We start from the raw sequence: 27,668 nt of genomic DNA, 5'->3' as shown, positions 1-27,668 counted from the left end.
GTGTATATGCGAAGAGCACAGTCCCGCTCGTAGAGTTGACAGCCCCACTGAGTTAACCTACATCCTGGGGTCTTCTCGTGGCCTGTAAACATTGTGGCACATGCATAAGTCCGGTATGACACGCATGTCCTCACTGCATCCGGCAGTTATCCTCCCCCTCACAGCTGAGAGAACTAACAGCTACTCCTCCTGTGGTGTGTGTCTGTTTACATGTTAGCTGTGGTCTACTTGTGCCTGGTCTACTTGTGCCTGTTTCAGCGTGGATATTGTGTCTGTCTAAGCAGTTTATGGCATGTTAAGCATTCATTGTTGCTCTCTATAAGTGTGTCGTGTGTGTCTCTAAACTGAATAGTCAGATATGGCAGGTCGTAGGTGTGGCCAAGTCAAACATAAAAAACCAACAAGGGTGTTGTCACTAAACCAGGAAATATTAACGTCTCTAGAAAGCTTTATTTGTCTCTGACGGTTGAAACTTGAGGAGCCAAGAGATCCGTACAGGCTTCAAGCGTTCTGTATTACTTTTCCTGTTTGTTGGTTCGGGTGCAAATGTGACAGCACACTCGGTTGATGTCATGTATCTTTTTCTTGGGAATGACTTAAATTCTCTCCGCATGTTTTTTTTTGTTGATAACAGAAATGATTCCCCGATATATTGGAGAACGTTCAAACGGAATTGCTCTTTTTTTTTTTTTTTTTTGAAAGAGAGAGATGTTAGTAGTAAAGACACATCAGTACATTGTCCTCATAGATCAAGGAGTGCTGTGTGGTCAGATTCTCCCGCTGCTTTTAGAGAACGGCAGCCTCCTCAGAATCAGGGGAGCTCAAAGACTTTGGCATTAAAAGCGTCCCTGTCTTACTCCAGGCATCGTGGTGATGACATTTCTGTTTAGAGCCTGAAAACAGGAGAAACACAAGTTTTGCCTTCAATAAGGTAATCAAGCATGCATTTATTTGTGATTGTCTCACAATTTTATCCAGATTTAGGGATGGTCTGAGGATGAATGTAAACCAGCACACTCCAATGGCCTCTCCATATGGCCAGCCCCAGCCTGGCTACGGCCAACCCGGCTTCGCACCCCTGGACGGGGGATACCCCGCACCCTACGCTCCCTACAACGGCCCTGATTCTTCAGCCTACCAGCCCGGGGCGCCGCCACAAGGTAAAGCGCTGCTTCTGAATACGTTAGCATACAAGTGAGTTGAGTGAGAGACGGAGAGAGACACATTAGGTCAGCTTTGAGCCCTCATAGAGCCATGACCTTGGAGTGTCCTACCTACCTGCTTCTCGCCATGTGATTGTTCTTACATGTGTGAGAACAGCACTCTGCCTTTGCATACTAATCTGAATCTTAACGGCTCCCTCGTATCTTTACGTTGCTTTAAGCATTTCCCTCCATCTTTCTGTGTTTGCCCTCTTTCCCACTTTTCTTGAATTTCAGGTTATTGTCCTTTCACAAGCTTTCCCTCTAAGGCTGTGGCTGCCAACCCAGTCTCTGACCTCTTCTCTCCTCTCGACTTAGGTAACTGCCTCCTCTCTTTTTCTTACTCATTCATTTCACACTCCACATGCTCTGCAAACATTGAATCCTCTATACCTGTGGACACTATTCTTCCTGCCATGTTCTTTTCATAAAGTACAATAGAGGAGGATCATTTGAGTCTACCGAATGCCTGTGGTTGTTAAGCATAGCAGCCAAGCAGTTACTAACCTATTTATTACAAGACGTTTGTATTTCCTACAAATGTGAGCTACGCTTTCTTTTATGCGAGTTTGATGTTCAAAATTGAATCTCTTTAACTGCTGGTCATATTTATTTTCTAGTTGTTCTTGTTTAATTTGACCCATATTGTTGTTATTTTAGTGTGCAGTAGGTTAGGTCAAGTGGTGTATGTATATTGTCAGCAAACTACTTGGCTGACAGTTTCTCATGCCTGCAATTTTAAAACAGTAAAAACAAAGACAAGTTGACAACCTGACAGTTCCTTGGTAATGTTTTACATCCTAAAATTATCCTCTGGTGTTTATTTCCAGCCTTCATCAGAAAATCAGCCTGGTTTCAGTGTGGAGTATGTGCGCCTAACCCCAGAGGCAAAATCTGGAAATGTAATCAGTTAGTTCTAAAAATGTATTTGGGCACAGCAGTGACCTTTTGCCACGTTTAGCTTTCTCTGCTAATCTCGTCACATTAGAAAGATTGGTATCGGAATTAATTCAGGATTAGTTGTTGCAGGGATGAATATGCTTTTTAAAGGGGTTTGTGTGTGTGTGCATGTGTGCGTAGCATGTGTGTGTAATCTTCTATCCTTGCATTTCAGGTCCAGCCAGGGGCCCTCCCACCTCTGGAGCCCCTTCAGTCGCAGCACCTCAACAATATAGTCAGTACAGTCAAGGGGACATGCAGAATGGACCCCCGCCTATGACACAGGCACCACCCAGGTAATTACATGTTGATTGATTGTTATTCCCTTCAGTATATTTAGACCCTAGGTTTTATAAAACATTGTTGTTATTTCGTTTTTTTAAACAAATTGTACATACAACTCACATTTTATCAGACTACTTGCAACTTTAATGCAACCTGGAATGACGTGTTTGTACGCACTTAAACTTTTAATTTCCTACTTGAGGTTCACTTGTAGCAGGTTATTTAAATTCTGCAGGTTTCACTTCATAAAGTCGTCTCCTTCAAGCAGGAGAGAGAATCAAGTTAATCACACCAGACGACTGCACCGAGGCTGTCTGAAACCTCAAGACTTGATGCTCGTCCAAGTAGACTGTTGTGTGGTTAGTTTAGGGTGAAAGTGGATTCCAAAGCAAATGATTTAAAAGAACACACTCAATACAAAATGTGTGTTGAGAGAAAGTATGACTTGTAATGGACAGCATTTGCTTGTGCGTGAAACGTCTGGAATACACAATTATCTGAGGGAAAACTGGAGTTCCAGTTGCTGCTGATATTCAGTTTTCTTTATGTGCTGGTAGGGAACACAAGGTGAGGCCAGGAAACGCCAGGGCAGGATGTCATGTTAACCGGTGCCTTTACATTCACAGTAGTAACCTGGAGACTGCATTAGGACGCATGCGGCAGTATTTAGGAAACATTGTTTTCTCATTTAACCGTGTTTGAGACAGAAGAGTAAAAATAGTCAGTCGGCCCTGACTATTTTTATGTGCATGTGTGTTGAAGCAGAGTGACGGCGCAGGGAGACGACAGACAGACAGACTTTTTTAGACTTCTAGAGGCTGCTTTGTGTTTGTTTCAGTTCACTCATCCTTCTGCTGCTACGGGACTCGTGTGAGGTCTTTATCCTGCGTAAGCGTACTCGTAAAAATACTATGCAAAAACAGGGTTACTCATAAAATGGCTGCAAAATCAGCGTTCACCAGGAGAAATGTAGTATGTAAACCATATTTCTCTAATCCCCTACCCCGATTACAGAAACCAGGTTTTAGCATTTACATGACATTTCATCAGCTTACTGTAAAAAGAAGACTTAAGTGCATTTACATACACACATTGAAATATGTATGCGTTTCCAGACCTGCTGCGTCTCAGCCATACAACCAGGGAGCTGTCAACCTGTCGGGGCCACAACCCTCCTATCCCCAACACTACGGGCCCCAACCCTCAATGCAGCAGGTCACTAACCAGATGACCGGGATGCAGATCACCTCTGGACCGCCAACACCTGCAGGGCCAGGATATGGTAAATTTGGATGGATTTCTTTTTTAGTGGCGTTATTTTTTTGGCGTGAAAAGCATGTGAAGTGGACTTAAAGATTTAAATAACACCTGGAGATAATCACACTGTCTGTCACTCTCTCCTTAGCTCCACCTCACAGCTCCCAGCCTCCTGTCAATCCCGCCTACTCAGCAGCACCTCCACACTCTTACACCCAAGCCCATCACCCCGCATCCTCTGCCCCGACCCAACCGCCAGCTCCAAGTGGCCCTGCAGCTTCTCAGCAATACTACAGAGGCCCACCACCTCCTTCCCAACAGCCATTCAACTCTTCTGTCCCCCCTACCTCTCAACAGCAGTTTGCCTCTCCTGCGCCGCCACCCCCTTCCTCTCAGCAAACCTTTCCTCCCTCCTCCTACTCGGGTCCGGCGCCGACACACAGCCAAGCTCCTGCTCCCCCAGTGTCCCAGCAACAGCAGTCCTTCCCTCCAACCCAGCCCCCCTTCTCCTCAGCACCTCCACCTGCCAGCCACCCTGCCTTCGTCTCCGGCCCGCCTCCCCCAGCCCAGGGCTCCTTCCCGCCTAGAGCACCCCCTCCTTCCTCTCAGCCTGGGTCTTTTCCTCCTCCTGGCCCTTCTCCAATCTCAATGCCCACTGGCCAGTACTCAGGCCCCATGCCACCCCAACAGCAGCGTCCTCCATCCCAGCCACCCCCCTACCACTCAGGTCAGATGCCTCCCACTTCCATGGCCCAGAGCAACCACCTGCCTCCAGGACCACAGGGCCCGCCAGGCCCTCCTGGGGCCATGCAGCAGCCTCCACCTCAGCCTGGCATGCAGGGAGGATACCCTCCTCAGCAGAATGGTAAGGAGACTGCCACAAAGTGGAAGCTAGATCGATTTGTGTCGTTTTCTCCACCACTAAGCCATTATCTTGTTGTGTTCAGGTGCGTTTGGGCAAGTGAGAGGCCCTCAGCCTGGCTATGCAGGCCCGTATCCCGGTCAACCAAACTACGGGGCCCCTGCACCAGCACCAGCTCCTGCTCCTGCTGCACAGAAAAGACTTGACCCAGATGCCATTCCTAGCCCGGTAAGTAGACACAAGCACACAAACGTGTACTTCTCTAAACTAATTTCTCAGTTTGGAAGTAGTTGTGAGGAAAGATGACTTTGATGAATTTGCCCGAGTGAGTTTGAAAGTGACATGTTCACTTCGTGTCCAATTTATTAGGTACACTGAGCTGTTGTGTTGATTTGGTGTACCTAATAAAATGGCTACTGAGTGCATGTGCCTCTGTGGGCTGGGCAATAAATCACACTTACATTGAATTAGATTTCTTATCACATCTGCACGTTTTTGAATAATATTGAACGAGTACTGTCATCTAAATGTATATATAAATTAGACAAAATCATATACCATTCACAGTATTTTTTTTCAATATTTCTTTACTCTGCAGTCTAATGCCGTGTTCACACCGGATGCGGCGCGAATTTGCGGCGCGACCAGATTACATGTAAAGTCAATCCACAGACGCGCCGCGAATTGGCGATTTATTCGCGCCGCGGCTTGAGGCGGCGTGAACAGAACGTTTGACCTGGGGCGAAGGATGCGGCGCGAATTCGCGTGAGTTGAATTCTCCCAACTCCGGCGGAGAAATCGCGTGACGCAAAGTTGCGGCAGCCAATCAGCGTTGAGAATCAGCGTTGAGAAGCTCCGCCCGTCACCACCGCCGTCCTGCCGTTTCTGAATGAAACTGCTGTTTCTCCGCCAAAACCAGCGCTGGTAGCGGCTTCATTGAGACGCTGTTGTGGGACTACGGATACTATTATGAACCCAGACACTATGGAGTTTGATGTTCCGACATATGTGGAATTTACACAAAAAGTATAAAGCAGAACTGGTGGTTATGGTGGATGGCATAATCGGTATCGTTTTACGGAGATACGCGAGACGCTGTTCCTGGAGGAGTCGGTGAAATTCACCGAGCTGTGTGCGGCTACGGATGATGTTATGAACCCGAACACGAGGGCGTTTCATGTTCCGACATGTTTGGGACTTCCACAACAAGTATAAAGCAGAACTAGTGGTTATTTATTCCATGGTCGATAGCGGCAATGAAAGCTTCGTCGCTTGTCTCTCACAGAGGCAAGCAACAGAGCTAAGCCACGCCCCCTTCGCGCTGCGATTTTTCGCGTTTGGTGTGAACACCCCCGTTTCACTCACGCGAGTAAACTTCCGCGGTGGACGCGGCGCGAATTTTCGAGCCACGTCCGGTGTGAACACGGCATTATAGGGCAGATCTCTCTTTTTTTTTAAATAGGGCTTGTTTCTTGAAATTCAGAAAAAAATAAGTATAAAACAAATGTTTTAACTTATCCTGGGGCACCACATTCACTACTGGATATCACAAAACATACCAATATATTGATTTTGGAGAATGCACCATTGATTATCTTGACATTGCCCAGCTCTGGCACCACAGAAGTCGAACCTTGTCTAGACCGCAATTGTTATACGCGTCTTTTACTCACATGTCATGTATTTTAACTTTGTATCCTTCTGTTGTGGTCTTTACATTTGCAGCTGCTTGGCATGTATGTCAAACAGGCACCTGGTATATTAGTCAATATCTACTTACGCTTCACTGTAATAGTCTACAGTACCACTAATCTATAATCAGAACTACTGATCAGTTTCTGTCTGAATAACAACAATGCTGCCTGCTACTTGGCCTAGTCTTGCTGAGTTTTCTCTTCTCTTCTCACACTCTTTTAAAAATATTTACACTCTTTGTATTGATTTATTTTGTCCTGTTTTGCACAATTTGCTGGACAAACTTTTGAATGTAAAGCAAGCGTCTGACATGCCGGCTGTGCAGAAATCAAGACATAGAATAGACCCAGACGCTATCCCCAGCCCAGTAAGTTTCCTGTGTGCCTGCCTTTTCCTCTGCTTTATCCTGTCCTCTCTGCCCGCTTGCACTAAGCCACAGCTTCCACCTCCTGCTCTTTTCCTTATTACCCCTTAAAGTCAGTAATGGTCACAATGAAAGATGTGTGTCATGTTAATGGGTTAGTCATCCCTGCTAATGAATGTGTTTCACCAGGATAGCTCCCATTTTATAGGACTGGAAATATACACTGATGCTGTTTCACAGATCACAATTTGGCCTCTTAGTTATTCGAGCACTAATACCCAAATTAAACTGTCACAGTCCAGACGAAACACCAGTGTAAATCATTGTTTAATGGAATAAAAGTAGTTTGACATTTTGGGGGAAAAAAATGCCTATTTGCTTTCCAGCTGAGAGTAAGAAGATTGTGTTAATACCGCTGGCATGTATGTACGCTAAATGCATGCTAAATTAGCTTAGCGCAAAGACTGGAAACGGGGAAATAGTAACTAAAAGTAAAATATGTTTCTCAGCTAACTCTCAGCAAGAAAGCACATTTCCCAAAATGTTACTTTTAATAATCATATTTTATATGATTATTTCACATTAAAAAAAAAAACTCAGAATACTTCATCTTAAGGACATTACCCATCATCATATGCACTGCATCATAACCATGTCGGTCCTTCCTCACACACGTCTCACTGATTCTGTGTTCAATCGGGACTTTGAGAAAGCCTTTTGAGTCGACTTGAGAGTAGAGTTCAGACGGCCACCTCTTCAGAAACCTATCTGTGCCTTGCATGCTAGCAATTCCTTTCATTAATAGCATGCCTTGATAAATCCTGCGCTTTTTCAAGGAGAACGTCACTGTAGTCATGACTTGGCTATGATTTCCTTTTGTTCACAGATGTTGATGGGTTTTCAGTCTGCGTTTAGTAGCTGCGTGTCGGGGTTGTGTGAAGGTCATCTCCTGCATGTCTGTTCAGTGTTCCTCTTTTTCCATTTTGTGGGCATCAGGGACGATGTATTACATGTGTGTATTTATGCTGTGAACACGTATGAATTATTTTGTCCCCATCCCTCCTTTTTTAGATCCAGGTAATAGAGGATGACCGGGCCAAGAGCACCGAGCCATTCGCCACAGGGGTCAGAGGTCAGGCCCCACCGCTGGTCACCACCAACTTCCAGGTCAAAGACCAAGGTATGTTCTACTTCCTGTGAACACACTCGCACCTGGCAGTATCTCACCCACATCTCTAGAAAGGGTTCAGGAAATTCAACGTCTTTTCTTTCATGGAAAGTTTTAATTCAATTGTATTTTAATAATAAAACACTGACGACTAAAAACTGCACCAAGTTACAGAAGTTACCTTTTGTCACAATCAAACAGCTGGACGAATACAAATGTGTGTGTGGTGGTACTCTGAGCAATAGCTGCCACTGTATTGTGTGTCTGTGTCGCTGCGTGCACAACGTAAAACCATCATGCATGTACATTTGACAGGAAAAACTGTTTGGCAGGTAACCAGTCATGGCCGATCTGCTGACAACCAGCCGGTTTAGACCGGTGGCCTGTCAATCAGTGCATCGCTTGACCTTTTTGATCAAAATCTCAAAGAATTATCCTCACGGTCGCTTTCCTACGCCAACTAGTTAATCGCAAGACTCTGATCAGAAAAACATACAAAACCGTCCCTGTGAAAAGGGTATGTGGATTGTGTAAAGATTGTAATATTAATGGGAAATCTAATCTGTGTTTAGGGAATGCCAGTCCCAGGTTCGTTCGCTGCACGGCGTACAACATGCCTTGCACAGCCGACATGGCCAAGCAGTCTCAGGTGCCCCTGGCCGCCGTCATCAAGGCCCTCGCCACGCTGCCGCCGGACGAGGTGAGCAGTGACCCCCTCCACTCTCCTGTTTGTTAAATATTGTCAGCCTTTTATAGACGGGGCTCTTTTGCTCAACTTTTTCATGACCCAATATCATCCAAGTGGTCATTAGAAATCAGAAGGCAAACCTTTTAAATCATGCAAGATGTAAAATATGCAGCGTGGCATATTATCGTGGAGGTTGTTGGCTCCACTGAGAGCTGCAATAATAATTCAATTAACTGATTAGTTAACGATTTTGGTAATTGTTTCAATGTTTTAGCCATTTTGCAAGCAAACATTTTCTCTTTTTATCTTGTATGATGGTATGCTGAATATCTTTTGGCACCAATACAAACAATGTCCCTGTTATAAATCAAAGCACGCTTTTCCTTTTTCCTATTTTGTGTTTAGATCGATAGTTGTTTTATTCTAAGCATGCTTTCTTTGCGTTTCACTTATGTGTATGTTCCACAATGCTTCCACAGTGATTTCAAAAAATAAATAATAATAAATCTATACCCTCAACCTTATTTGAGAAAAACAGATGAATGTTCTCGGCAGTGCCTGGTATGTAGTATGTAAGACAGGATGACTGATATGTTAGTGGGATAATCTCAGGTGGGAGTGGCTGCATGAGCTTGTTTCATGCACTCACCACATGTGTAATCAATATTCATTTGGACTCATTCTACATTACATCATTTTGACAGGAAAAACAACGTCCTATAAAACAGGGCGTTACGTTACCTCCTGTTTCAGTAATTCTGTCCATGTTAAGCTTTTTAGATGAAGTCTCCCTCGCAGCTAAATCATATGAATCAAGTCAGTCTCAGGTAATCAGATTATTGGATTTCTCTCACGCCTTGTATTGCATCTCTTACCAGACGCCTCCATACCTGGTGGACCACGGCGAGGGAGGTCCAATCCGCTGCAACCGTTGCAAGGCCTACATGTGTCCATACATGCAGTTCATAGAGGGAGGTCGGCGCTTCCAGTGTGGCTTCTGCAGCTGCGTCACAGAGGGTGCGTTTCTGTCTGGGTCCATACGATAAAACAGCTTTTTAAATGTTTTTTTATTCAACTCACTGTTCTGATGCTTCTCTCCTTTAGTGCCGCCACATTACTTCCAGCATCTGGACCACACTGGTAAGAGGGTGGACTGCTACGACAGACCCGAACTTTCGCTAGGCAGCTACGAGTTCCTGGCCACTGTCGACTACTGTAAGGTAAGTCCTCTCTGCAGGAAACAAACCTTTTGCTCACTGTACTCATCAATTAATCTACGACGATCACGATCACTTTTCTAAGAGCTCGGTTTTGGTATTTTAATGAAATTCTTGAGAGTCTGCATGGGACCGTTTACCCATGAGTCCCCTCAAGGATCTGCAAAAGTCTCTGTAATAGCAGCTTGTTTCATGAATTGTATCACCGGTCTCAATAATGAACAAAGCCATCATCAACAATCTACAAAAACAAACCAGTTGTTGTCAGTTATTGTCCAATTAACTAATAAAAGCAAAGCCTGTAGGCTACTCTCTCAATTCAGTCTGGCTAAAAATTGGTTTGGTCTACATTTTTATTTCATCTGCATGGGTTTGGAAACGATACATTCTGTTACCTGATGGGTTCAGGATCGATATTGGTATCGATGGGATGGGGATCTTACAAAATGAAATTGACCCGTGCAAGACTGAAATCCAAATAATGGTTATGTGTCTGTCAAATGAGTTATTAGGGTAGTGAACAAACCAGTGAATGTTTAGGCCTTTGTAATATACTTTTATTTCTTTATATACTTTCTGTAACTTGATCCCACTGCTATCCCGCTGCTATTTCGATAATTGGTAATCATATGCTTATGCCGCGTTCTTGGTGACCTTGACAAAATCAGACAATCCCATTTTGGATATACAGGGTTTCCCTTGGCTTATAAAATGCTGGAGGTGTGACGCCCACTTCATGATTAGTTGCATTCTAAGATTAAATCTGTGATATTCCTTATAAGGAAGTTAAATAAAAAAAATGCGTTCAAGAAAAAAAGAAGAATTTCAGAATCTGTGTGTATGGTTGATATGTTGCTATTCTTTACACATGACTTCATACACAGTATTTGCTTGTCTCTCCCAGAACAACAAGATTCCTCAGCCTCCAGCCTACATCTTCCTTATCGATGTGTCTTACAACGCTGTGAAGAGCGGCATGGTCAACATTGTCTGCCAGGAACTCAAGACCCTCCTGGACTACCTGCCCAGGTACGCACACACACAAACACACACAAACACATGGACAGGAAAAGGATTAGGGAGAAAAGAGGAGACAAATGGAAGCTGTAAATGATGAAGCGAGGCGATAAAGAGAATCAGAGATGGAAAGGAAGTTTAGTTTAAATGCTCTTTTCTACCTTGTGTCAGGAAATGCAAAGTTTACTCCCATTTCATCCTCTGCTTAATGTAAGCCATACTTTGGCGTTTCATTGTGTACTTTTACTTCCTTACTCTACTACAGGGAGAACCCAGAAATGGACTCCGTGGTGCGGGTGGGTTTTGTCACCTACAACAAGGTTTTGCACTTCTACAACGTCAAGTCCAGCCTGGCCCAGCCCCAGATGTTGGTGGTGTCGGATGTATCGGACATGTTCGTCCCTCTGCTCGACGGCTTCCTGGTCAACGTAAATGAGAGCCGGCTAGTTATCGACAGGTGAGAGAACAAAAAATACACACAGACATGTTAACAAATACATGAGGTGTGTCATAACGGACAAATTGATCCGTTTTAATGACACATTGTTTGTGTTTTCCAGTTTGCTGGACCAGATCCCAGAGATGTTTGCAGAAACCCGGGAGACGGAGACGGTCTTTGGACCCGTCATCCAGGCAGGACTGGAGGCTCTCAAGGTAACCACATATTACCACTTTACCACATTACAAGCCAAAAAAGTCTTTCTTGTCAAAAAGGTTTCTGTTTAATCCAGTATTACTCACCAGAACGCATTGTGTGTATCTTTGAGGTCTAACAATGTGTTGAATGCATATAAATGCAGTAAAACACTTGCAAAGCTGATTTTGTTTTTCTTGTTCCTCCAAGCCTTTTGTTGCTGCTCCTTTGCTCATTTCTGCCACCTGTATATGAGTGTTCACCTGCGTAGAAGACGTACCTAACCAGGCCCCTCATAGAGTACCTTGTGCCTTCATAGTTGGGTGTAATCAAAAATTTCTTATTTTTAATTTAGCCTTTATTCAAAATGGAGGCTGTTGGAAGGATGGGAGTCAATGTCACTTTTCATCACGTGACTGGGACAGGAGTAAAAGTCACAGAGTAGGCATGCTGAATTTCATGATTACAAGGAAATAATAAGGAACTTAACTCTTAGAGTTCCCAGAATAATGTGATATGTCTCGTAAAGACGCCTGAGGAGCGTGATGAATCTTTACCCAGTCTTACTACGTCCATGTCATGATGTTAATTTGCCACTAATTCCCAATCTGCGGACATGCCTGATGATTTGTATGTTGCTGTGTGTCACTGTCTCAGGCGGCAGACTGCTCGGGGAAGCTGTTTGTGTTTCACACCTCTCTGCCCATCGCAGAGGCTCCTGGAAAGCTAAAGAACAGAGAAGACAAGAAGTTGATCGGGACGGATAAGGAGAAGGTAAACACCAGTGTAGCAAGTGTATTGTGTACTTATTTAGCTGTTTTATGTAGTATTTGGAACAAAAACAATCTCATGTTAACTTCCCGTCCTCTTCAGTCTCTGTTTCAGCCCCAGGTGGCTTTCTACAACACCCTGGCTAAGGAGTGTGTAGCGCAGGGCTGTTGTGTGGATCTCTTCCTCTTCCCCAACCAGTATGTGGACGTTGCCACGTTAGGGGTGGTTCCCGTCTCCACTGGAGGTTCTGTCTACAAATACACCTACTTCCAGGTGAGAGAAAGTCCCTCTTTTCCTCCTTCAGTCTTTAGTGGATTATGTTTTTGTTTGTTGAAATACCAGCGGGGCCATTGTGTAACATGTTCCTTTTGTCTGTGACTCATTGTGTTTTCTCCTTATCCCAGGCTCAATCGGACAAGGAGCGATTCTTGAACGACCTCAGGCGAGACGTTCAGAAACTAGTCGGGTTTGATGCCGTCATGAGGGTGCGAACCAGCACAGGTGAGGCTGAAAACAACAACAACAAAAAGACAGGCCGAGAGATATGTGACAATTAACTTTTATGATCCTGCCTCCCCTCCCCTCAGGTATCCGAGCGACAGACTTCTTCGGCTCCTTCTACATGAGTAACACCACCGATGTGGAGCTAGCGGGCCTGGACTGTGACAAGGCCGTCACTGTGGAGTTCAAACACGATGACAAGCTCAGCGAAGAGACGGGGGCACTCATGCAGGTTTGTGCTTGTTTGTATTTATAGTTCACAAATCTGCCATTTTAGGATAGTCTTAGCTTCGAGAACTCCCGAACAGCAGTGAGTCAGATTACTGCTGGTTTTCACGTCCTACACAATGCTATCAGGGTTCTTACGGTCATGGAAAAACTGGAAAAGTCATGGAATTTTAAAATGGTTATTTCCAGGCCTGGAAAAGTCCTTGGAAAAAAATAAAATCCCAAAGGTTTTGGAAAAGTCATGGAAATGTGTTATATTCATGTGTTCATGTCGTTCATTTACGCTGAGTTTGAAATAATTAATTTGCTTTTTAAAGAAAGACGCTCAAAATATAAGCAGGCATACATACAGGCATCTATATAAATGTTTATTCTTTTAATCAAACTATTGTCTCTCATTCATTTGTGTCATTTAAGGTTTACTGTATGCTTTGGAATTCTCATTGTTAGTTTAAATACTACATTTTCTCACTTTTTCATGTTTACACCGAGATTTCACAAAATGTTTGGTCATGGAAATGTAGTTTATAGTCATGGAAATGCATTGGTCAAAATGTGTATGAACCCTATGCTATACTTGGTTGGTGTCACCTAATCTCGAGTTTATATTACACAGCTTAAATCACAACTAACAAGATCTGGAGGACAAGTAATTAGGGGTTATTGTTTTAAAACAGACACGGACTGAAAAGTCACACAAGCTTACTTCACCCTGGAAAGCTTGATGCACAGTGAGATTTAGTAAATAATACATTTAGTAAAAGAGTAAATACTCACCTGACCTGTTTGTTTCCCCTGCAGTGCGCCGTGCTGTACACCAGCTGCAGCGGCCAAAGGCGTCTCCGCGTCCACAACATGGCGGTCAACTGCTGCTCCCAGCTGGCTGACCTCTACCGCAACTGTGAGACCGACACGATCATCAACTTCTTCTCCAAATACGGTGAGGACCGGCTCGCACAGCGGATTATCCTCTTCACTGTTATTCATTGTCAGGCCCCGGTGTGGGGGGGGGGGGCTCTGGAGGGGAGCGTTCAATACAAATGTACACATTCAGCATTGTACTCTAAAAGTCAGAGTACGGTCCGAGTGGAGAAACGAGTAACATTTTCTAAAAATACTATCGCGCAAAGCCCAGCTGCTCCAGTCCGCCAACAGCAGAAAGCCGCACCTGTTCGTGATCGCTTACTGCTATGAATGTTTGCCGCTTTGTAAGTTTGAAGCAGGGGCCGCGTTCAGAAAGGTGGATGATGTTCAACTGCGGGTTGAGATCAGTGACATGCTGCTTATTTTTGTATGTGTTTGTGTGTTGCAGCTTTCCGAGGCCTCCTGACCAGCCCCACCAAGGCGGTGAGAGACACTCTGATCAACCAGTGTGCTCAGATTCTGGCCTGCTACCGAAAGAACTGTGCAAGCCCCTCATCAGCGGGTCAGGTACTAAAAACCCTCGGCATACAGTGTATTGTGCCCACCAGACACCTGTACTTGCAAATTATATAAAGACCATCTTATGAAACTCTGCCTTCACACATACTTACGCATCATTCAGGACACTGTAGGTATTATCTTTAACCGTACCTGTGTGTGTTCTCCAGCTGATCCTCCCAGAGTGCATGAAGCTGCTACCGGTCTATCTGAACTGTGTGCTGAAGAGTGACGTTCTGATGCCGGGGGCCGACGTCTCGTTGGACGACCGGGCTTACCTGCGGCAGCTGATCAGCTGCATGGACGTCGCAGAGAGCCACGTCTTCTTCTACCCCCGCCTGCTGCCACTGGTGAGACCACACTTCACCTTGATGGTTTCGGTCGATAAATATTTGGCCCGGTGCCAAAACCCACCGTACTGACAAACTTAAAATAGCATTAGCTATGTGTGTGAGTGTATAATCACATTTTGTCGTTTGGGCAGAACCGTTTCTGTGCTAATCATGTGTGGTTTGTAGGTTCACAAAAACAAGAGTTTGCTTTACTCTGGATGATCATAGCCTGTGTGTTTTTCATAATACAGTATTCAAACCAGATGAAAATGCATCAGCATGATTATGCTCTCATAGATCAAAGAACCAGACACAGGGCTTTTCTTTTTTTGGATGATGCTTTTGAACTTCCTCCATCGCAACTATTTTTATCATTAGAACGCTGCACGCTGTGTAGCATTGTAGACCGAACACGCTCCGCGTTAAGACAGCGGGTTGTTTAAGGTCTCAGTGAGACAACGACATCCCAACAGAGTCCAGTTAGTAACTGAATACTTTTAAATGTTCTGGAAAGTTATCACGGCTCAACTTTTTTTATAGTTGGTCAATTGTGAGGTAAACAAATAGAAATACAGCGTTCACATTAAGTCATCTTTTAGGAATATGGGCTTGATTTGGTCAACGCTGAGCCTTTGCCAGATGTTGTGTTGCAGCCAAAGTTGAGCCAGATTCACCTTTTTATGCCGGAGCGAGGGCTGCGTGATTATGGCAAAAATCATAATCACGATTAATTTGGTCAGTATTGAGATTATTTAACACAATTGTGCTGCAAACTTGTGGACTTTTCCAGCAATATTAACAGGTTAGATCTATGAAGAACGTTATGCTGTTCTCAACAATTTAGTGAAAGATTTCATCATAAGTATATTGATATCAATGGTGATGACACAAAGAGCGCACCGCTGTAAAGGTTAATAGTAATCAATTCATGTCTAAATCATAATTGAAAATGACTCTCTCACTCACGTTGGCCCCCCGGCTGCACCAATGGACTGGCTCCGTTGAAGGCACTGAGGGCTCTTTCTCTTCTCCCACAGGGCTGCTGTCGGTCTGAATACAGCCCGACATTCAGCCTCTGCTCTTTACAGTTCAGTTGAAGCCCTGACAATAGAGGCGTCCTCGGCTAAAGCCTGCACGCTTTGCACACTCTAGTGTTCAAACAGCGAATGAAAGAAAGGACCATTGTGAGGCTCACTTTGTTATTAGACTGATGCTGAACACATTTTAATATTTTTGGCTTTATATATGTATATAGTAGATATTAAGTTTCAGCTTTTTGAGCTGCAAAGAGGCGATGTAGAATACACACAACGACATACTGTATATTTACCAGAGTGCACAGGAGAGAAGATGCTGCTTTTGAGTTTTACTCCCTCAAGTTCATCTCCCCCATTAAACCAGAGCACACTGTTTGATGAGCGTAAGGCAACACTAACCTATTCATCTAATATTGGACTTTTAGACGAAGTTTGAGAGCGGGTCGTTGCCAATGGCGGTGAGGGACTCGGAGGAGAGGCTGTCTAAAGGCGGCGTTTACATCCTGGAGACGGGACTCCACCTCTTCCTGTGGGTGGGAGCCAGCGCTCAGCAGGAGCTGCTGCTCAACATCTTCGGCACGCCGAGCTTCAGCCAGATAGACCCGAGCTTGGTGAGAGGAAAAGTGCTTCCGTGTTGTGCTTGTTGACTCTTCTCCTATGTATCATGCTTTATTCCTCAAATAGTCAAATGTGACACAATACTAACAAGACTTTTAAAATACTGTTTCAGACAAATCTGCCAGTGCTGGACAACCCCTTTTCTCAGAGACTGAGAGAGATCATCGAGTCCTTCAGAGCAGAGCGATCACGATACATGAAGGTAAACATTCTCTTTTCTTTGTTTCCTCTCGGAGTCCAAGTCCAAACGCTTTGTGTCCCGCTTCGGTTTTTTCTCTACCCAGTCTGGGTTGGATACTGTTAAAAACTAAATGTTTCGACAAATATGATAACAAAGTGTTCATCTGTAATTCAACAATGTTTTTTAGGGGTTTTTTTATACCTCACTAAGAATATAACTTTCTACAAAAGATGACACACTTTTCAGTTCATCATTGTCAACACAAAGCGGAAGATCCGGAAGTTTGTGTATGAAATAAAAGTCAAGATTTCAGGCCGAGACCAAGTATGCCAACTTTGCATACTTGAAGTGGAGGTGAAACCATTCATCGATCAGCAGAAAATAAATTGGCATTTATTTTGAAAATTGATTTATTGTTTAAATCCATCCATCAAGCAAAAAAGCCAAAATCTCTCTGGTTTCAGCTTCTTAAATAGAGGATTTGCTAGTTTTCTCTTTGTTTGATATTTGTCTTGTTCTGCGAGACAATTTATAGAGAAATTAAGTGATTAATCAATAGTGAAAATATTTATTAGTTGCAGCCTTACTTGCCAGTTTTTAACACTGGATTGTACGAACACATTAAGCTTTGATTCCCTGCGCACACACAAGCTCGCTCTCACCCTCGTCTCCCCTTCTGTTTGCAGCTGATGGTGGTGAAACAGGAAGACAAATCCGAGCTGATATTCAGGCACTTCCTGGTGGAGGACAAGAGCGCCAGCGGGGGAGCGTCATACGTGGACTTCTTGTGCCACATGCACAAGGAGATCCGCCAGCTTCTCAGCTAGGCCTACAGACACCCACCTGTATGGACCCCGCCCCTTCCTCCCCCCCCTCTTCCTCCCTCAGATTCACCCTTCCTTGTGAAAGAAAACGCTTTATCCTTCTTTTTTTTTTTTTTAACCTAATAAACTAATGCTCTCCTGGCTGTCCGTCAGCTGAGAGACCAGCTGGAAGATCACGTGTGTGTCTGTGTGCGTGTGCGTGTGCGTGTGAGGAAAAAGAGTCTGATGTTAATAGAGCTTTACTCTGCCTCACATCTACTGCTCCAACACAGCAGGGGCTAAATAACTGGCGAGGGAGGGTAATGTATATACACAAGTGAACAATTATGTATGCAACCGAGTGAGTGAGTGACGGAGGCGGCTGATGTTGACTGTAGTCGGTGTACTGTCTGTATTACAAGCACTGAAAGGCTGTTTTGAGTGCGTTAATGACCCTCAGATAGCAAACACTTTTTATATGATTGAATCCCAATAGAGTGAAGGAGATTTACATACTAAGACATGGAATTAAATATATGCTGGTCCTTCTGTCTCTTCTCCCCTTTAATCATGGCCTTAGTACTCCCCCTCCCCATGCTGCTCCATTCATCCATGATGTGTGTGTGTGCGTGTGTGTTTTTCCAGATGTTAGCGGAATCGTCGCTTACTGACCAATTCTTATTGAGCATCCCAATTTAAGGCAAGATTAACGGCGCAAACTGGAGTCTGATGACCTTTTTACCTAGAGGTGTCTCAAAATGTGAAATCTGGTTTCAGTGTCCACAAGCGAACTGAAAATAAAATGGCACATGGCTGCTGTGTTGTTACAGTAATTGGTATAATCCAGATTAGTTTAAAATCCGCTTCAGTTGAGTTTCTGGGATTTCACTGATGTGCATTTCAAGTTGCTGTCATGATTCTGTTATGAGAGGAAGCTTTCATTGGTTCAAAGTCTATGCAGCAAAGAGAAAGAGGCCTGACACAAAATATAAATAAATGAAGGACAGGTGTGAACTTGTGATCTCAACATCACAGTGATGGGAACTTCTTCCATGATTAGTTTCTGTGGATGACTCTGCCTGTTGTTGTTTAGTGCTGAAGACTTTATATAAATCAGACGTTGTGACGTCCAAAAATGTATTGACAAAAAAAAGAGTAAAAAAATAAATAGCATTTTCCAGCAGACAGAAAGGAGCACAGAACGACGGCAGATAAATGGATATAAGTTAATGTTTGCAAATTTTGAATCGTCTTCGCACTGACTATGATCAGTGTGTAAATAAAATATATAATCTGTACAGAATTAATAGAATATAACCATTTTAAAGACCTGCCTGAACAGCTGTGGTTCGTTGATGGTTGGTTTCTCTGTCACAAATAGCCGATATATTAAATCATGGCTTTTACTGAAGAGAGGAAGATGCCTTGACTGGCTGTGTGTGTGTGAGAGAGTGTGAGTGTGTGTGTGTGTGTGTGAGAGAATGTGGGGTCGGTCCTGGTGAATTTCTGCTGAGGAACAGAGGGATCAGCCAACATGCATACACACACACACACACACACACTCCCCGTGAGATTAAATTCAGTTTTCATTTATCACTTTCTGTTCCCTTTTCTTTAACAAAGTGACTTTTGTGTTTGTTTGGTGTGTGCCTGCGTGTGTGTGTGTGTGTGTGTGTGTAGCCCTCTGTTCCGTCTTTACGTTCACTGACTTCGATTGGTCCACCGTCTGTAATCTTAGTTTCTGTTCCTTTTCTGTTGATTTTTCTTTTCTTTTTCATTGCCTCTTGGGACTGCTAATAAAATGATTGTTAAAAGTGAAACTCCACATGCTTCAACCTTCTCTGGTGCTTCTTGGGTCTTTGATTATTACACATATTTTACATTTCATCAAAATGACGTTCTATTCATACTGCTGTAAAACACTATTTTCCTCATTGTTTTCCTAAAATAGGAAATCTTTTTTCCACTTCCTCTTCAAATCTAGCCATGCAGATGGATTTTGTTTTATAAATTCAGGGGGGAAGTTTAGAGAAATATTTTCTTGATTTCTGCATCCACACAAATACAGAGGAGGAGTTCAGGCAGCACCAAAGTTGCAACATGTCCTGACAATCCATCTAATAGTTGTTAGACTTAGTCAAGGCAAATTTATTTGTATAGCACATTTCAACAACAGGGTGATTCAAAGTGCTTCACAAAAACCATTAAAAGCATCAAAACATAATGCAGATTTTAAAAACAGTTAAGAAAACATTAAAACAGTCAAAAAGCTAAAGTTGAATAAAGGTTGCAGTGCAGTTTGAGAAATAAAATGCAGTAGTGAGATGCAGCAATTGAATCTGGTTCAATTAAAGGCAACAGCAAACAGAAAAGTCTTCAATCTGGACTTAAGTGTCAACCTCACAGTGGCGCTGAAGGAAAGGTTGGGTGCTCGTTTATTTCGATAGGATTCATCCTCTGGGAACCATGAATCTCAAAATTCTCCAAAATCCCTAGTGATCAATCAGATACTTATTGAGATATCTCATTCTGGACCAAAGAGGTGGAACGACATTAATTATCATGGCTAGAGCAACACATTTGGCAAACTATGGGAAGTTAATTGCGGCTAATATATCACATTTTTAAAACTTGTATATCAGTATTGACCTCGGCCTCAAAAATTCAGAATCAGTTGGGGTCAAGTATCGGAGCAGAAGTCTGAGCAAATAAACCCCAAACTGTCTGCACGACTTGATACAATGAGAGGTGGAAACTTGTTCTAGAGTTATGTGATGAATTATTTGTTAACGTCATTACTGTGATCACTAATAGAAAAAAAAACTCCCACACAAAAAATTGTTTGGTTATTTTATTAAGACATTTTGCATATATATATATATATATGAATTTATTCAGAAGTTTTCAGATAAATTCAAGGCGTGCATATGCTTTGCGTGTTCCACATTTTATTGTAAGTGTGTCATGCAGTGTGGATGCACACTGGTCTGGTCTTGGCCTTAACTTGGTCTCCAGACACTGGTATATACAGTAATATTAATATTACAGTAGGCTACACTAAAATGATAAAATACCATAAAAATATATCGGATTACAAAATACAGTAATGTTATATATACTGTAGCATTACAGTAAACTTACAGTAGTTTATTGTAAATCAAAACACAGCAACTTGAGGCCTGTAACTTCCTATAAATGTACATGGAAGTGGTTTACAGGGACTGAGTTTGGGTTTAGCTACTCGTGACTACAACACTGCCAGGTAACATCTAGCACAAGTACACCGAGGAGTCCACCCAGCCAAGTCGAAACCCCGGGTAGACGGGCTCAGTGAAGGTGGTGTGGAAGGTATGGAGGAGGGTCAATGCACCACAGGACAGCCTGAAGAAGGACAGCTTCCCCGCTGACCAGTCCAGATAGACTCCTACTTTATTGGAGTTGGGTGGGACGGTTACAGCAGTGTGCATGGCATTGTGCCAGGTCCGGTAGCTATCTTTGGTGCAGTTTAGTCCCCAGGAACAGTCATTTTTACCTAACCAGCTGTCCTGGCCTTCTCCCTTCCTGCACATCCTGCTGTAGGCTACCCCTATGAACGCCCTCCCACTCCATTCGGTCTCCCAGTAGCAGCGCCCAGTCAGCCCCTCCCTGCACAACACCTGATTCCAGAAATCAAACCTTCCTGGGTGATCTGGATACGGCTGCTTGGTCCAACGCACCGCTTTCCTGTCTCCCTCGGACAGAGAAAGGTCCCTGTGCGCTGTGTTTGGGTCCAGGGTGAGTTTGTATTTGTCTGATGAGGAACAGATCAAGGATGTCAGTCAGTGTTATTATACATTCCTCAATGCTGTTGTATGGAGGGCTGCTGACTCACATTTCTTTGGAGCTGGCTGAGCCCTGGATTCACCGCACTGCTCCACTCTAAAACATGACAGAAGAGCAGATTTCTGACACTTGTATTGTTCACGTGGTTAAAACGGTAATCCACCAATTCAGCATTTCACTCCTATAACATAGACTGGTGATGGACAGTTTTTTAAATGATGAAAGTCGATGCAGCAGAGATAACGTCTTGTTTATTCCACTCCTTCAGCCCCAACTTTATTTATCCGACTTCTTGGAGCTACAAAGGGCTCTATATGACCTTTTTCATATATGCAGTGGTACCCTGTTTAAGTACTCAAAAAGATAAGGAGTAGATCATCTTGGAGATTTAGCTGGTCCAAGAAAAACTAACTTCTTACATGAAGATAAAAATGTCTAAACACTGTTGGATACAGAATTGTGAGGCCAATACTGATTTATTTTTTTTAAAGGGGAAAAAAGAGCGTCTGAAAAAAATGAATTGATCAATATTACCTTTTTTGTAAATAAACTCTTGAAAATATATTTTTCCCAAGGATTTCCTAAGTTTACTTTTACATAAGTGTGACCCATATAGAGGTGGACAGGGGAAAAGCTTACTTTTTGGTAAATGTAATTATCTCAAATATACCTTTAATGTTTCACGGCTTAAGCGTCTTGTTACTAATCAACGTGTCAATACCAATGTATCTGCAGCGCCACTACCTGAGTTTCTGCAGGGTGCATTGTGGGTCGCCCTGCAGAGCAGACAGCAGCTGCACGCCCGACTTCCCTGGGTGGTTGTAGCTCAGGTCGAGCTCTCTCAGACGGGATGAGTTCAAAGCAGACGCCAGGAAAGTGCAGCCTTCCTCTGTCACGCTGCACAGGGACACACTTCAAAAACACACAGCAAGACGTTTCATCCAATTTATCTCCATAACAACGACAGAGACGATCTGTTCTCTGTTCTGTATCCTGCTGTTAGATCATTCATCGGACACTCACATGAGTACTTCCAGTTTACAGTGAGGACTCTCCAGTCCACCAGACAGCTTTTTGACTCCCTCATCCTGGAAGTCATTGTCGGAGAGGTCCAATTCTTTCAGCTGGCAGGACGCTGAGCTGATAACGGAGGCCAGGGCATCGGAGCTGAGCTCTGTGAGGTTGCAGCTCCTCAGTCTTAAAAATCAGAAAATACAGAAACATGTTTTAAAAAAACACTTGCTTTGAACACAAGCATCTTTATTTGACTTTGTGGGCTGGTTGTTGGGTTTTTACCTGAGTGTCGCCAATTTGCTGTTCTTCAGTCCATTAGAGAGCTGTATTATTCCTTCATCGGTCAGGTTGTTGTTACCCAGGTCCAGCTCTCTAATTTGGGATGAGTTGATGACATTCGCCAAGTTTTCACAGCAACTCCTAGTGAGATTACATGTGTGTAGTCTGCAGGAGAAAAGAAAGTATGAGAAAGGTAAGTCACAAAGAAATGTCCTTCTCTGTGGAGACTAGACTGCATATTATTCACCCCTGCTTATGGGCTAAGTAGCTGGAGCCACAACTGGCCAAAGTGTAGGGAACTGCAATGTGAAGAACCACCTAACATGCAATGTACATGGCCCACTGAGCAAACAGTTGCTTATTTATTCAGAAGCAACATTACATTTTATTTGGTGTCGTGTTTTTGACCTCTCCAATATGAAGTTGTCTTTTTTCCTCCGTTTTGGTCTCCACCGACCCTCGAAGAAGATATCTGGCTCTTTGGTTGCTAAATGTTCACCAGCTACGAACTTTATCTATCTGATGTTTTGTGCTGGGCAGGTGGTGTAAAGTGAGCTGAAAACAATTGCAGCCACAAACATTGCCATGAAAGCAATGAGAGTAAATCATAAAAGTAAAATTGAAAGGCTATAAACCCAAAACAATGAATTAAAAGACGCTGAAATGCTTTTTAAGCTGAGAGGGACCTGCAGAGTCAGGTGATCATTTTCTGAGGATTTATATGAACGAAACTGTTACAGTCAACTGGAATTAATTTGTTCCTTGTTCCCTACCTAACCTTGCGTTTCCTATTATATTATTATTATATATATATTATATTAACGGCACCCAGGCACATATTGCAAGTGGTCTCAGGTACGACAGACCACACGTTTCTTTGCTCACTTATTCTTCAAGCCAAAAATAATCCCAGCACTGACGCTGTCTATCTTTAACTTTGAGGCAAAACAGAAAAAAGCTTTAGAAGTGCCATCTGTTTTTAGAAATCATTTACTTTGCCACTCTGGCTGTTTTAACGACAGGCAGCAGCCGAAGAAGACCTTCCTCTGATCTGGTGTAGTTGCTCAGGTCAAACACACTCAGCTCCTCTTCTGATGTCAGTAATACAAAGACCAGAGTGGCCCACTGGGCCGGTGAAAGTTTGGTTTTGCTGAGACTGCCCGAGCTGAGGTAGCTCTGAATCTCCTCCACGAGAGAGTGGTCGTTCAGCTCATTGAGACAGTGGAAGAGATTCAGGCATCTGTCTGGGGACGGACTTTCCCGGATTCTCCCCTTTATGTGTTTAATGATCTCCGTTCTGGTTCTTTCGTGGGTTCTGTTGCTGGTCTTCAGATGCTTCAACAGGTTCTGATTCGATTCCATAGACAGGCCCAAGAGGAAGCGCAGGAAGATGTCAAGATGTCCATTTTCGCTCTGCAAAGCCTTTTCCACTGCTTCTTTGTAGAGGATGAGCTCTGAGGAATCTCTGAACAGGAAACGTCTGGAAGCGGACGACTTCTTGACCAAGACGTTGATGTTTTCGTTGTTGAACGTGAGGTAGACGTACAGCGCGGCAAAGAACTCCTGGACGCTCAGGTGCACGAAGCAGAACGTCTTCTCCTCGCACAGTGTCGGCTCCTCATTGAAGATCTGCGTGTAGACTCCTGAGAACATGGACGCCTGCGAGACTTTTATACCGTTCAGTTTTAGGTCCCTCTCATAGAAGATCAGGTGGCCCTTCTCGAGCTCCTTGAAGGCCAGTTTACCCAGCGAGATGAGGTTATCTCTCATGCAGTCAGCGTTTGACACTCTTCTCCCAGGAAGCCTCTTCTTCGTGGTCTCCACGTACAAGGACAGGAATTGTATGTACATTTGAGTGAGGGTCTTTAGCGTCTCTTTACAGTCTGCCGTCGGCAACTTCTTCTCAAGAACGCTCGCCGCCATCCAGCAGAAGACCGGTATGTGGCACATTATGTGGAGACTCCTGCAGGATTTCACATGCTCGATCACCTTGTTTGCTAAGCCCTCGTCACTGATCTTCCTCCTGAAGTACTCGTCTTTCTGGGGGTTGTTGAACCCTCGCACCTCCGTCACTCGATCAACGTGCTCCAGAGGGATCTGACTGGAAGCCACCGGGCGAGATGTTATCCAAACCAGAGCCCAAGGAAGCAGTCTTCCCCTGATGAGGTTGATGAGAAGCACCGAGATCGTGGTCGTCTGCGTCACATCGGACACTATGTCACTTTTGCGGAAGTCCAAAGAAAGGCGGCTCTCATCCAGCCCGTCCAGGATGAAGAGCATTTCGCTTTTACCACAAGTGAAGATTCCTGTGTCCTTTGTTTCGGGGAAAAGGACACAGAGAAGCTCTACTAGACTGAAGGTGTTCTTCCCCATCAGATTCAGGTCACGGAAAGAGACAGGAAATACAAACGCCAGGTTGGTGTTCGCTTCCCCCTCAGCCCAATCAAGCGTGAATTTATTGACAGATACGGTTTTTCCGATGCCGGCGACTCCCCTTGTGATCACAGTTCTTATGCAGTAGTCGTGTCCAGGTGGAGGATCAAAGAGGTGATTGCAGTGGATGGATTTCTCCTGGACCGCGTGTATCCTGGATGCCGCCTCAATCTGTCTCACCTCATGCTCCTTGTTGACCTCACCACTTCCTCCCTCAGTGACGTAGAGCTCTGTGTAGATCTTATTGAGAGGTATCCTGTTCGCTTCCTTCGTCATCCCCTCGAGCAAGTGGCTGAACTTTTTCTTCAGAGCAGCTTTTAGTTTCTCTTGACATTGTGCAATCTTGTCACCTGAAAGAGGAAATGCATTCAAAGGTTATTCAGTTTTTTGTGTTTTTTTTAGAGAATCAGAAATATTAAACAAGGTATTACTCACTCTGGGACTGCAGGGCGCCACAGCTGTCTTCAGTGTCATGGTCCAATGCTTCTTTTGATGAAACAATAGACCCTGCAAAAGAAGAAGAAAGATCAGCAGAGCCCAAACCCCAGTATCAGATAGTCCCACGTCTCATATATCTACCTTGGTTCCTTGAGATGAAATTAATGTTTATGTTGCCAACGCTAGAGCCAATGATGGAGGGAGCGACCACAATGCCTTCACTCTGAGCCGTGTAGCTGGGTTGGAAATGATGAACCGTGGCATGAATAGAGGGAACTATCTCTGAGAGAAACCACAAAACTCAATTTCAGCAGCTGGTTATGAAAATACAATGTAGTGACTGATCAGTGGAGCAAAAATTATTATTAAAGCTAGTATTTAAGACGTTTCTGGTGCGTTTTAATTTATCGATTGACAAATTGTATATTCATGGTTTTGGAGCTGAACTCCTCCTCGCTACCTGCACAACTTGTGGGTCCAATTCATTGGCATAGGAACTTTGTATTCTTAATTTGACATCCTTACCTCGAGGAGCGTCGTCTGTTTTATCAGCAACACTCTTTTGCTCCATGTTTTTCTCATCAGCTCCTTCGTAGCCCATGCAGGTGATTTCTGTCGTTTGATACTCCTCATCAATGGTATTTATCTTGGACTTGGACTTTCCTGTACGGTTCATTTAATTTACTTCCAGTGCATCAAAAGCCTATAAGTTAAAAAACATTATTTCAGATACAGGATGACAATGTTCAGTCAAGGCTTTTAATAAAATCCAATAAATTAAAAGTTGAACGAAACATTTACCTACTTCAATCACAAGTGTGTTTGCCATCTGATTCATACACTGACAGCGGAGTGTTATTCGTACAGCTTTCTTTTTTTAAACGTGCATGTCTTGCTTCCTTCCTGGGGGTTGGTGAACAAAACAGGAAGCTGGTGCTTCTTGTCTGCACAGTATTGTGTAAAAGCTCCTCGAATAAACCGCAGCTCATCAAAACAGTTTCATTTACTCGAAAATGTCGGCTTTATAAAATCTACTGCAGCATGTTTTTAGCTTTATTGGAAATTATGAGAATGGTTTGGTATCAAATTAAAAACTTGTTTTCAGTATTCCTATCGTGTACACAAGCAATTAGACAAAATACAAGAGAATTAAGAAAACATCTTTATCAATTTAACATGAAGAAAGAATGCTGCAAATAAAGAAAACACATCTTAAAAGATAGCATCATACACATACCTACTCATTGTTAGTATTGTGTACAGTGCTTTTAGCTGAATGTTAATATCAGAATGCTAGCATGCCCCCAATGCAAAATGCTAAATTGCTCAAATTAAGCAGGCATGTTTATCATGGGGCTGCACGGTGGTGTAGTGGCTAGCACTGTCACCTCACAGCAAGAGGAGTCCGGGGGTTTGCACGTTCTCCCCGTGGCAGCGTGGGTTCCTTCCGGGTTCTCCGGCTCCCTCCCATAGTCCAAAGACATGCAGCCTTGTTGTGTAGTAGGCCATACTCATGCTCAAGTGACAGCCTAACATTAGCTTTTTACTTCTGCCGTTTGCATCCACTCTTAAAACAAATCATAAAAGTGGTGTTCATGTGTGAAGTTTATCTTCTTGTGTTCTCGTCAGTAACATTTTTATCACAGATCTTATTTTCTGCAATAATCCCAAACCCAATGGAACATGTTTTGTCAAGGGAACCAGTGCAATGCTAACACTGACAATGCTAACATGCTCATGTTTACCATGATCATTGTCTTCATTAAGCCTGTTGGCATGCTAACATATGCTAATTAGCACAACAACTAAGAAAAGCTGAGGCTGATGGGAGTATCAATGTCAGGTGTCTGGCCATAAACCAGAATGAAATATGAAACCATCCAACAGTCGTTGAGACATTTCACTCAAAACCACAGATGTCAACCTTATGGTGGCGCCAGATGGAAAGTCATGTACATGTACATGCAAAGCGACCTCGATTGATGTGAGTCATGAGTCATTTCTGTGTCCTCCTGATGGATCAACTGGACTTCTTTTGCTGTAGTTTTCACGAGAGAGAGAAAACTACAGCGTACGCACTGACACTTTTTCAGTGTCAATGTGTACTTACTTGCTTACTTGTGTGTGCAGGTCTCACAGAAGCATCAGGTAATTGCTGCTCCACGCTTGGGCCTATTTTGTCTGCAAATCAAATAGACAAGTTTTTAAGAAATATTATCTCAATACAATCAAAGAAGAAAAGAAACATGCACTTTTATTAATCCCCTTGGGGAAATTCTTCTCTGCATTTGACCCATCCCTGGTTAGGGAGCAGTGGGCAGCCCCTTGAGGCGCCCGCGGAGCAGCTGGGGGTTCAGTGTCTTGCTCAGGGACATGTGAGACATGTGAGCTATGGGGGGACTGGGGATCAAGCCGGGTACCTTGCGGTTACGGGACGACCACTCATCCCCCTGAGCTAGAG

The 27,668-nt window shown here is 43.7% G+C and overlaps 2 protein-coding genes across 2 annotated transcripts; one reads left to right on the top strand and one right to left on the bottom strand.

Annotated features, from left to right (window-relative positions):
- Positions 1-982: 982 nt before the first annotated feature.
- sec24c (SEC24 homolog C, COPII coat complex component) lies at positions 983-17,407 on the top strand. The gene is made up of 24 exons (XM_079238015.1): positions 983-1,160; positions 1,440-1,520; positions 2,317-2,437; positions 3,542-3,708; positions 3,832-4,548; positions 4,631-4,773; positions 6,539-6,607; positions 7,676-7,784; positions 8,345-8,472; positions 9,339-9,477; positions 9,565-9,680; positions 10,582-10,706; positions 10,960-11,151; positions 11,255-11,348; positions 11,986-12,102; positions 12,202-12,372; positions 12,504-12,600; positions 12,687-12,832; positions 13,630-13,768; positions 14,141-14,259; positions 14,421-14,600; positions 16,045-16,230; positions 16,350-16,439; positions 17,105-17,407. The coding sequence occupies exons 1-24, from the start codon at positions 998-1,000 to the stop codon at positions 17,243-17,245; spliced, it is 3,750 nt and encodes a 1,249-aa protein (XP_079094141.1). The 5' UTR covers positions 983-997; the 3' UTR covers positions 17,246-17,407.
- Positions 17,408-20,145: 2,738 nt separating this feature from the next.
- On the bottom strand, positions 20,146-25,883 carry LOC306753440 (NACHT, LRR and PYD domains-containing protein 3-like; the record flags this gene model as incomplete). Its single annotated transcript, XM_079237306.1, has 9 exons — positions 20,146-21,011; positions 21,093-21,139; positions 21,788-21,955; positions 22,067-22,240; positions 22,340-22,501; positions 23,331-25,119; positions 25,205-25,276; positions 25,349-25,489; positions 25,733-25,883. The coding sequence occupies 9 exons, from the start codon at positions 25,881-25,883 to the stop codon at positions 20,491-20,493; spliced, it is 3,225 nt and encodes a 1,074-aa protein (XP_079093432.1). The 3' UTR covers positions 20,146-20,490.
- Positions 25,884-27,668: the final 1,785 nt, after the last annotated feature.

This window comes from Taurulus bubalis (genome assembly GCF_910589615.1).
Source record: "Taurulus bubalis genome assembly, chromosome: 2".
NCBI lineage: Eukaryota > Metazoa > Chordata > Actinopteri > Perciformes > Cottidae > Taurulus > Taurulus bubalis.
The sequence above is the reverse complement of the archived record's forward strand: the minus strand, read 5'-3'. Positions and strand labels throughout refer to the sequence as shown.

Bases quoted from the DNA above. Each gene is read 5' to 3' on its own strand.
- sec24c (XM_079238015.1), top strand. From the start codon at position 998: ATGAATGTAAACCAGCACACTCCAATGGCCTCTCCATATGGCCAGCCC. The intron at 1,161-1,439 runs GTAAAGCGCTGC...CTTGAATTTCAG, and splicing joins GCCCGGGGCGCCGCCACAAG to GTTATTGTCCTTTCACAAGC. The intron at 8,473-9,338 runs GTGAGCAGTGAC...ATCTCTTACCAG, and splicing joins CCACGCTGCCGCCGGACGAG to ACGCCTCCATACCTGGTGGA.